At 35.1% G+C, this 11,338-nt stretch overlaps 1 protein-coding gene across 1 annotated transcript in view; it reads right to left on the reverse strand.

Annotated features, from left to right (window-relative positions):
* Nucleotides 1–627: 627 nt before the first annotated feature.
* Nucleotides 628–11,338, reverse strand: part of LOC110462018 (nose resistant to fluoxetine protein 6-like) — a 24,006-nt gene continuing 13,295 nt past the window's right edge. Inside the window, exons 9-15 of the mRNA XM_021515792.1 lie at nt 11,085–11,250; nt 10,591–10,670; nt 9,882–10,004; nt 9,044–9,167; nt 6,222–6,408; nt 3,361–3,503; nt 628–3,063 (exon numbers count right to left, since the gene is read on the reverse strand). Of these exons, the coding sequence (XP_021371467.1) occupies nt 2,929–3,063; nt 3,361–3,503; nt 6,222–6,408; nt 9,044–9,167; nt 9,882–10,004; nt 10,591–10,670; nt 11,085–11,250 (958 nt within the window). The 3' untranslated portion in view covers nt 628–2,928. The remainder of the gene's footprint in view (nt 3,064–3,360; nt 3,504–6,221; nt 6,409–9,043; nt 9,168–9,881; nt 10,005–10,590; nt 10,671–11,084; nt 11,251–11,338) is intronic.

Below are 11,338 nucleotides of genomic sequence, written 5' to 3' on the forward strand. Positions count from 1 at the left end.
ACCCTAGGCCTTTTGGTTATTAGAAGAAGTTGTTTAAAATAAAACATTGACGCCGGACGCTGCACCACGGCATAAGCTCACTTGGCCCTTCAGGACAGGTAAGCTAAAAACTTGAGTAGTACTTTATTACATACAGAAGATAGTAAAACAATAAAGGGTATATTATGTTGCTATTTAAAATGTATAATATTGTGTATACTATTATGTCATCTGATCTCCAGCCCAAGATTCTATATTCAATGTAACTGGTTATATTTGAGAACAGGGTCTGAGCAGTAATCTATTTGAATTGGTAGGTTATTGCAGCATTACAGTTGACCACTCCATGTAACAACCTGAATTGTATTTCCTGGGTGTTATTGTATTTGAAAATACAGACAAATAAAAATAACATGTCTACAACAAAAACATATATAAGAAAAAATAATCTTTAGATATGGTTATTTCTGTAGTTATATAAGCAGGAAGATCTTAATACTCAATTGATGTAAATCTTAGTTCTATTTTTGATAAATCAGCGATTTTACAATAAAATGGTGTAGGAACATTTAAAATCATATTCTTTAAAAAAATGATAAACTGACAGTAACTGACAGTATTTCAAAATTTCTGCAGAAATTAGTTTATCAAATATTATGAATAAAATATATTATATGGATCCAATGTCGACGAAAAAAAAAAAAAATACAACAAAAATATGCAACTACAGCACAATGTCAAACTTAACTCCGGTCAAATCCAGGACCGCTTTCCTTTATATTGCCTTTAAAATGCTTGGACCAGAGTTGTTCATTTATGAAATAAGGGCAGACCTAGTAGTTTTACTGTATGTTGTTTTCTGGCGATCCTTGGAAACAGACTTTCAAGTTTTGCAGAAACATTTGCAGGTATGATCTGTCAAGTTTTAACTTTGAAACATTACATTTAGAAAATGGACAAACCATTTCGTCGAGATACACAAACCTGCCCCAAGTTTCTGTCAAAACTGCATCAATTGGCAACCTACAGCAGTTAGACTCTACAATGCAACACTTTGTAAACTTAAATAAAGTCGCCCCTGTGGTGTCCAGCTTAGACCAAGTCCACTGTACACTGATGAATACTAAATGTAGCAATTCAAATCAAACTGTACTACAGAATGTAGGACCAACAACACTGCAAACTATATAGAATAGATGAGGACTGACTAAAACTGTTCTGATATATTGTATAATGGTGAACCTGTTATAAACGGCTATTCTGAATATATACATGTATACTACAGATTTCTGAATCACAGATGTTGTATTGATACTGTGGATCACATTTAAATCACAAACTGTATAAATAACTCCTACAAAAACTTAATTGTAAAAATATACAGCAACATCTTCAACAATCACTAATAAAATGTAACTTTATATCAAAAATATCTTTAAACAAGGTAGGTTGGTCATAATTACCATGCCACTGGTAATTTACTCATTTATTCTCTAGTGTGCATTTACTACCTACAACATCTTTAAAAGAGCCGTCAAAAAAGGTGTTAAGTAAATGAGACTCTATGCGTGAAATTTCACGCAGCAGTTTCCTGAGTTTCATATTGTAAGGATGGTTATAATGACACAAAATTATAACAGTAAATGGCATCCCTACATTTAAATGACACTACAAGCAATATCTGGAATGTTGATAAATATTTCTAATGGAAAATGTCCATCATAATCATTTGCTTTACTTCTTGGTTATATACTAGAATAATGAAAACAGTACTAAGAAACAATCTATGGGCACACCTTCTGATCAAATTGTTAAATCTCTTCTAGCCTGTTCAAATGTTAACAATCAACTTTAGAAAAATACTAATACATTCTCAGGTAATCACTTATCACTGGATTCATTGTAACAATGGTAAAATTTGTGAGTTGACCACAAACAGATGTATACTTACTGATCACAGGAGTTAAGGGTTGACCACAAACAGATGTATACTTACTGATCACAGGAGTTAAGGGTTGACCACAAACAGATGTATACTTACTGATCACAGGAGTTAAGGGTTGACCACAAACAGATGTATACTTACTGATCACAGGAGTTAAGGGTTGCAGTAATGTAAAACACAATAAAAACATGAAAATGCTGTCAACAGTTTTTTTCTCCTTATACACTAGATATCAGTTACTTATACACTAGATATCAGTTACTTTTCATAACAAAAATTAATATATAATCTTACATTTGCAGACAGACTAAACTAGTATGAGACAATGAAATCCAAAAAGTCAGATCTATATAGTTAGATCACAACGTAAATCATTGTCTTAGGTCTAGAGATGTAAATCATTAACTTAGGGTTAGAGGAGATTTCCCCGCTGATAAATAGCAGTGATATTTAATTGAGTGGGTTAGTGATTATCAGGAAGGATTACTCTATTTTTACAAGGGACAAACAAATTGTGAAATTGTTGATTGTTACTGATGTGGCAGACTTTTTATCGTATTACTCATTAAATGATGTTTTTATTAATTTTCATATTAAATGTCTGATTACAAGATCAGTTTCCTGTGGAAGACACCAAAATGTCTTTTTTCACCCCAAAAAATTATCAACATTATTTGCACTATACACCATTACACTTCATTGGTAAAAAATAATAAAAATGTTTATATACTTAATTCACAGGTTAAAATACTGTAACAGTATAAAATATTCCATTCTTACAAGTTTAAAGGTAAAACTAATAAAAAAAGCAGACTAATAGATAGCAGGAGGTTTGTTAATCATCATCAAATTTCCACGTTAAATCCAGCAGTACTCTGATGAACAACCGTATATCCATGCTGACCTCCCTAATCGGGGTCGTGTTAAAAGCTTCCAACAAGTGTGCATTACCACAAATTAAATACAAAATTACATTTCATAAAAATACAAACTCATGAAAAATTCTACACTCCTTTTTTCTCAGATCTTTCGCGCTTGAAGAGGACCTTTTCCAGACCCATAAATGGGGCCTCAAATGCAAGGGAGATAACAAACGCAGCCATGAAGCTTAGACACAGGAATCCCAAGTAGTACATAATCTGGAAAACAAAACAACGTCACTCATTTAATAACTTGTTTCTTTTAGTTTAAATATTTTATTATCTTAAACACTAAAGGCATGTCAACATTGCACAAAAAACTGCCAGAAATGAAAGCTGTATTAAACATCATAGATAAGTTGTAATTAAACATCATAGATAAGTTGTAATTATACATCACAGATAAGTTGTAGCTTGAGATATTAGCTTCAGGAATACCCCTCCTTTCAGTTTTCGTACCAAGTTTGATGATCCCAAATTACCATGGAAAGGGCAGTATGTTCCCCGATTACTTACCATGGTAAAAATGTCAAAGTGTATGGGTGTTTGGTGGCTAAAGTAGAATGCAAACATGATGATTGGGTGTATCAGATAGCCACAGTAAGTCAGGCGACTGAGAGGGATGAAGGCCTTCCAGGACAGCAGGGTGTTCACATAGCCTGAAACACAATAAGATAGAGTGTCCACATGATCTTACACCATAACATGATCAGGTAGGAAAGTTACATAATGAGCAACACAATCAGGTAAGCTGTTCACAGGATCTGGACTGTAAAACAATAAAGAAGGGTGGTCACATTGTCTACACTAAAACACAGTACGGTAGTGTTAAGGTAGTGTTCACATTGTCTACACTAAAACACAGTACGGTAGTGTTAAGGTAGTGTCCACATTGTCTACACTAAAACACAATACAGTAGTGTTAAGGTAGTGTTCACATTGTTTACACTAAAACACAGTACAGTAGTGTTAAGGTAGTGTTCACATTGTTTACACTAAAACACAGTACAGTAGTGTTAAGGTAGTGTCCACATTGTCTACACTAAAACACAATACAGTAGTGTTAAGGTAGTGTTCACATTGTTTACACTAAAACACAGTACAGTAGTGTTAAGGTAGTGTTCACATTGTTTACACTAAAACACAGTACAGTAGTGTTAAGGTAGTGTCCACATTGTCTACACTAAAACACAATACAGTAGTGTTAAGGTAGTGTTCACATTGTCTACACTAAAACACAATACGGTAGTGTTAAGGTAGTGTTCACATTGTCTACACTAAAACACAATACGGTAGTGTTAAGGTAGTGTTCACATTGTCTACACTAAAACACAATACGGTAGTGTTAAGGTAGTGTTCACATTGTCTACACTAAAACACAATACGGTAGTGTTAAGGTAGTGTTCACATTGTCTACACTAAAACACAATACGGTAGTGTTAAGGTAGTGTTCACATTGTCTACACTAAAACACAATACGGTAGTGTTAAGGTAGTGTTCACATTGTCTACACTAAAACACAATACGGTAGTGTTAAGGTAGTGTTCACATTGTCTACACTAAAACACAATACGGTAGTGTTAAGGTAGTGTTCACATTGTCTACACTAAAACACAATACGGTAGTGTTAAGGTAGTGTTCACATTGTCTACACTAAAACACAATACGGTAGTGTTAAGGTAGTGTTCACATTGTCTACACTAAAACACAATACGGTAGTGTTAAGGTAGTGTTCACATTGTCTACACTAAAACACAATACGGTAGTGTTAAGGTAGTGTTCACATTGTCTACACTAAAACACAATACGGTAGTGTTAAGGTAGTGTTCACATTGTCTACACTAAAACACAATACGGTAGTGTTAAGGTAGTGTTCACATTGTCTACACTAAAACACAATACGGTAGTGTTAAGGTAGTGTTCACATTGTCTACACTAAAACACAATACGGTAGTGTTAAGGTAGTGTTCACATTGTCTACACTAAAACACAATACGGTAGTGTTAAGGTAGTGTTCACATTGTCTACACTAAAACACAATACGGTAGTGTTAAGGTAGTGTTCACATTGTCTACACTAAAACACAATACGGTAGTGTTAAGGTAGTGTTCACATTGTCTACACTAAAACACAATACGGTAGTGTTAAGGTAGTGTTCACATTGTCTACACTAAAACACAATACGGTAGTGTTAAGGTAGTGTTCACATTGTCTACACTAAAACACAATACGGTAGTGTTAAGGTAGTGTTCACATTGTCTACACTAAAACACAATACGGTAGTGTTAAGGTAGTGTTCACATTGTCTACACTAAAACACAATACGGTAGTGTTAAGGTAGTGTTCACATTGTCTACACTAAAACACAATACGGTAGTGTTAAGGTAGTGTTCACATTGTCTACACTAAAACACAATACGGTAGTGTTAAGGTAGTGTTCACATTGTCTACACTAAAACACAATACGGTAGTGTTAAGGTAGTGTTCACATTGTCTACACTAAAACACAATACGGTAGTGTTAAGGTAGTGTTCACATTGTCTACACTAAAACACAATACGGTAGTGTTAAGGTAGTGTTCACATTGTCTACACTAAAACACAATACGGTAGTGTTAAGGTAGTGTTCACATTGTCTACACTAAAACACAATACGGTAGTGTTAAGGTAGTGTTCACATTGTCTACACTAAAACACAATACGGTAGTGTTAAGGTAGTGTTCACATTGTCTACACTAAAACACAATACGGTAGTGTTAAGGTAGTGTTCACATTGTCTACACTAAAACACAATACGGTAGTGTTAAGGTAGTGTTCACATTGTCTACACTAAAACACAATACGGTAGTGTTAAGGTAGTGTTCACATTGTCTACACTAAAACACAATACGGTAGTGTTAAGGTAGTGTTCACATTGTCTACACTAAAACACAATACGGTAGTGTTAAGGTAGTGTTCACATTGTCTACACTAAAACACAATACGGTAGTGTTAAGGTAGTGTTCACATTGTCTACACTAAAACACAATACGGTAGTGTTAAGGTAGTGTTCACATTGTCTACACTAAAACACAATACGGTAGTGTTAAGGTAGTGTTCACATTGTCTACACTAAAACACAATACGGTAGTGTTAAGGTAGTGTTCACATTGTCTACACTAAAACACAATACGGTAGTGTAAAGGTAGTGTTCACATTGTCTACACTAAAACACAATACAGTAGTGTTAAGGTAGTGTTCACATTGTCTACACTAAAACACAATACGGTAGTGGTCACATTGTCTACACTAAAACACAATACGGTAGTGTTAAGGAATTGGTCACATTGCTGGTAATACAGAAAGGTCCCACTTCTCCATCTTGTAGCTCCATCTTACCTCCATTACCAGTGGCGCAGGCAAAGATCACCCAGCAGAGACTGGCTCCCCAGGCGATCCTGTTGGTTGTGTTGTATAATGCTGACACCTCTATACTCAATGGGTGGCCATTTACTGGATCATACAGGCCGTACACCACGGACATAGCCACTGCTGCTGCCACCAACCAACATACCAAGTTCACATACTGAAAAAACATGGCAATGAATGGGAAATTATTGGTACTGATGTTAACATATTATCGTATCCTAAATCTAAGGTTTCTACTCCTTGTACTACTACTTCTTGGTATCCTGGGATTTTTTCGTGACAAGATACAAAGCCTTTGTAAGATTCACCTTACAGATGATTCAGGTTAAATAGTCTGGAAACTGTTACTGAATCCTGCTTATGTGTGATCTTAGAGTAATGCTTTGATTAAAAATTAAAGATAACAAGAGTACCGCTGGGCGGAACAATATACGCCCGTCGAATGCCATATAGTGTTATATACTTTCTTACATTGAAATAAGATCTTCATCATTCTAAGAGTGGTTAGCTGACATGCTATAAAAAATGTAGGAGAAAATCGCCGGACAAAAAATCAAATACTGAAATGAACAAAGGGCAATCACTTTTGCAAAAAATTGTTGAATCAAAATTCTTTTAAGGGAGACACAACTTCATATCATGATTATAATGTATACCAAGTTTCAAAGATATCGGTCGAAAAATGTAGGATGAGATATTGCCGGCCAAACAAAAGTTTACGCCGGACGGACGGACAACCCCATACCATAATACTTCCGTCAAATTTGATAGGCGTATAAAAAGTAATTGTAAGGTAGAAAGTTTTCATGTTTTCACTCATCAGTATTTCATGTCCAGAACCAATCAAATAGCTCATCAAGCGATTTTCCTCTTTGGACAACCCCTGGGATAGGTCAGGATCTTACTTTCTGACACTATTTGATTTCAATTTCATTATAACTATTCCAACCAAGTTTGAATTATTTCTTGCTGAAAATGGACAAGATATAGTCAGAAGTGTTATTTCCCTATATAAACCAAGGAGAATAGGTGACCAAAGGGTAATATAACTAACAATTTATATAATGCACCTAAGGGCATTTCCATCCATAAAAGAAACTTAAATCCTGTACATCAGCCATTAACCCCTTTTTTGCGTTACCAAAAGTGTTATTTACCTATATAAACTATAGTAAACTTTACCAAAGGGAGATGGTAAACCATTTGAACCATTTTCCCCATATGGGCCCCACCCCTCAAGCCCCTGGGGATGGGGCAGGATCGTATTTTCTGATAACATCTAATTGCCAACTGGCACCATAATCATTCCAATCAAGTTTGAATAATTTCCTGATTAAAATGGACAAAATATAACCAAAAGTGTTATTTCCCTATATAAACTTAAGTTAACTTTACCCCATCCCCAAGCAAAAATGGATGGCCCTGGGTAATGAAATTGAAAAATAGATAAAGCCCCTGATGGAATTTTCATTCATGCACAGAATTTGATCGTAGTACATCTGCATCTGAAGAAGACTTTTGAAATATTGGTAAATTTTTCCTTTGAGGCCCTGCGTTAGCCCCTGGGATGGGGCAGGAACCCTAATTTTACAATGTTATACACTCTTCCACCAAAGATGATTCTGACCAAGTAAGAATAATTTCCTGCTGAAAATGAACAAAATATACCCAAAAGTGTTATTTCCCTACATAAACTATAGTCAAATGTACCCTCCCCAAGGGAGAATGGCTGGCCTGGGGTACTGAAATTTACATTTTAAAATTTAAACAAAGCCCCTGATTAACTGTCTTACTATCCATGCAGAGAAATGGACTGTAGTACCTCTGAGTCTGCATGGAGAGGAAGATTTTTGAAATATTGTCCCTTTTGGGCCACACCCTAGCCCCTTTGGTTGGGGCAGGGATCCTAATTTTACAATTTGTTACCATCTTCCTCAAAGGATAATTCTCACCAAGTAAGAATGATTTCCTACTGAAAATGGACAAAATATATCCAAAATTGTTATTTCCTAATATTAACTATAGTAAACTTTACTCCCTCCCCAAGGGAGAACAGAGGGCCCGGTCTAATTGACCTGAAAAATAACGACACTTTGTCAGAACCATGAGTTGTTCATTCCTAAAAGGTTTCAGTTTAATCGGCGCAAAAGAACTTGACTTTTAAGCTTGAAAAAGTTTTTTCAAAATGGCGACATTGGCAGCCATATTGGTTTCTGATGGACCCGAAAAATAACAACATTTTGTCAGGACCATGAGTCATTCATTCCTACAAGGTTCCAGTTAAATCGGCACATTAGAACTTGACTTTAAGTTTGAAATAATTTATTTCAACACTTGGTCAGGGAGATGTCAGTAACATTCACAGGAAATATAAATGAAATCCCTTCGACAGTATTTCAGCTTACCGTAAATTGAAAATGTAAAATGTTAACGGATGATGCACTCGGACAACGGACAACGGCAATAGCTAAAGCTCAGGTGACCTAAAAATAGTCTGGGATAATACAATAGTCTGGGATAAAACAATAGTCTGGGATAAAACAATAGTCTGGGGATAAAACAATAGTCTGGGATAATACAATAGTCTGGGATAAAACAACAGTCTGGGATAAAACAACAGTCTGAAGACCATAAAATAGCTATATATAGACTGGGGACTATGTAAGAGTCATGTATCTTACAAGAATTGAGAAGGATTTATATAGAACAAGAATCAACGCAATTAATAAAAATAGCAATTTAAAGACGTGAGACCAAAGAACGAGGATGAATCAGCATTGTTTGTAACATACCCGGTTGATGCGACAGCGGCAATCTGTCTTGTAAAGGATGTATCCAGTAATGATGCCCACAACGTACGTCCCCATACGACAGTAGGGCACTATGTAGTAGTCCATAAAGTAGTGCTGCAGACCACTGTAACACAATGTAGTACAGTTCTGTAGGGCAGAACAAAGCAAGGACAAAAAACTATTGTACAGGTGAGATGTAGTTTGGACATTGTAACAATTGTATATGTGAGATATAGTTTGGACACTGTAACAATTGTATATGTGAGATATAGTTTGGACATTGTAACAATTGTATAATAAGTATGAGAGATATAGTTTGGACATTGTAACAATTGTATACTTGCAGGTGAGAGAATGTTTGGACATGGTAACAATTGTATATGTGAGATATAGTTTGGACATTGTAACAATTGTATACTAAGTATGAGAGATATAGTTTGGACATTGTAACAATTGTATACTTGCAGGTGAGAGAATGTTTGGACATAGTAACAATAGTATACTAAGTATGTGAGATATAGTTTGGACATAGTAACAATTGTATACTAAGTATGTGAGATATAGTTTGGACATAGTAACAATTGTATACTAAGTATGTGAGATATAGTTTGGACATACAGTAACAATTGTATATGTGAGATATAGTTTGGACATTGTTTAACAATTGTATATGTGAGATATAGTTTGGACATAGTAACAATAGTATATTTGAGATATAGTTTGGACATTGTAACAATTGTATACTAAGTATGTGAGATATAGTTTGGACATAGTAACAATTGTATATGCGAGATATAGTTTGGACATAGTAACAATTGTATAGTAATTTATAACTTACGCTGGCGTCCCTCCTCCTCCAATCAATGTGGGAGGCATACCCTCAACACTGGAGATCACACCAGCGGTAATCAGTACAGCCAGGAGGAACACCAAACACACAATCAGGCCAATGGTGGGAACACTGGAATATAAATCATATTCAAAATAATGAGAACCACTGCCAAGTTGTTACATCACAGTCACATGTAAGATATCACATGTCTGTGAGGCATTCTGTGAACTGATGTGATAATGAAACATATTACCTAACTAAATCATTATTTTTTCAATGTAAATTGGGAAAAGGCCTGTTTGCATATTTGGGAAATTGTATCAACAAAAAAAAACTATAAATTTTCAAAAAATTATCTACATTACATGGATATGCAATTCAATATTTCAGTTTGAAAAAAAAAAAGTTTCTTTTTAAGAAAAAGAACTTTATCCATTAACTTAAAAATGATTCTTGAAAACAAAGACATTTACCCTGTTATCAGTATATATATGAGATATGTGGGTCTCAAGCCTAATATGGGACACAGGTGAACACCTGCATATATTTATAATGTGTTGGAAATATTGTCTGAACTTTGTACCATGAATTCCTGTAATCCAATTTATGTTTAAGATTATACAATAACATTATCCGGAGAACAATATAGGGTTTTAAGCTGAGAGTAAAGAGGTACATTAATGTGATATGGGTTGTATTACCCAGCCTTACTTACAAAAACAGAGGCACAAGCATCAGGGGACTGAGCACATAGAACTGCATGTCATTTGCCAGGTACCACGACCATCCCATACACTGAAAATACAGGACATGGATCTTATAATCTCACATTTCTACCATGACTGTCCCATACACTGTAAATACAGAACATTTTATTTCATCAAATTGTTTTTGTATGTGCATGCATGTACATCATCATACTTAAGTTTTTCACTGCATGGCAATTAAAAGTGTATACCCATCTTCACTTTCTATATTACAATATTTACTGCATCCTCATCTAAGTGTATAACCAGCCTCATTTCCTGAATTGCAATTAACCAGCCTTTATCTAACTATAAACAAAAATATGTCCATAAAAAAAACTCCGAGTCACTTAAAATTACTATGATATATCCACAGTAAGATCAGTTTGATGTCATTTGCAGTTCCTTGTCTGTTTAACAAATTTTGTCACATTATAGGCAGTAGGTGTTCTACATAACTCACCATCTTGTCTGCCCGTACGAAGTTGTTGATATACAATAGATTTGTCCACCAAGTGTCAGCACAAAAGTTTTGTTCTGAACCACCCTGCATCCACTTAGGGCCTTCAAACATATAGCGAAACAGGGGCACGTAGACCATCATCAGCAACATGTATGGCGGGGTCAATCTGTATAAACATAATCACTATCATCAGCAACATGTATGGCGGGGTCAATCTGTATAAACATAATCACTATCATCAGCAACATGTATGG

This window comes from Mizuhopecten yessoensis, unplaced genomic scaffold (genome assembly GCF_002113885.1).
Source record: "Mizuhopecten yessoensis strain PY_sf001 unplaced genomic scaffold, ASM211388v2 scaffold10723, whole genome shotgun sequence".
NCBI lineage: Eukaryota > Metazoa > Mollusca > Bivalvia > Pectinida > Pectinidae > Mizuhopecten > Mizuhopecten yessoensis.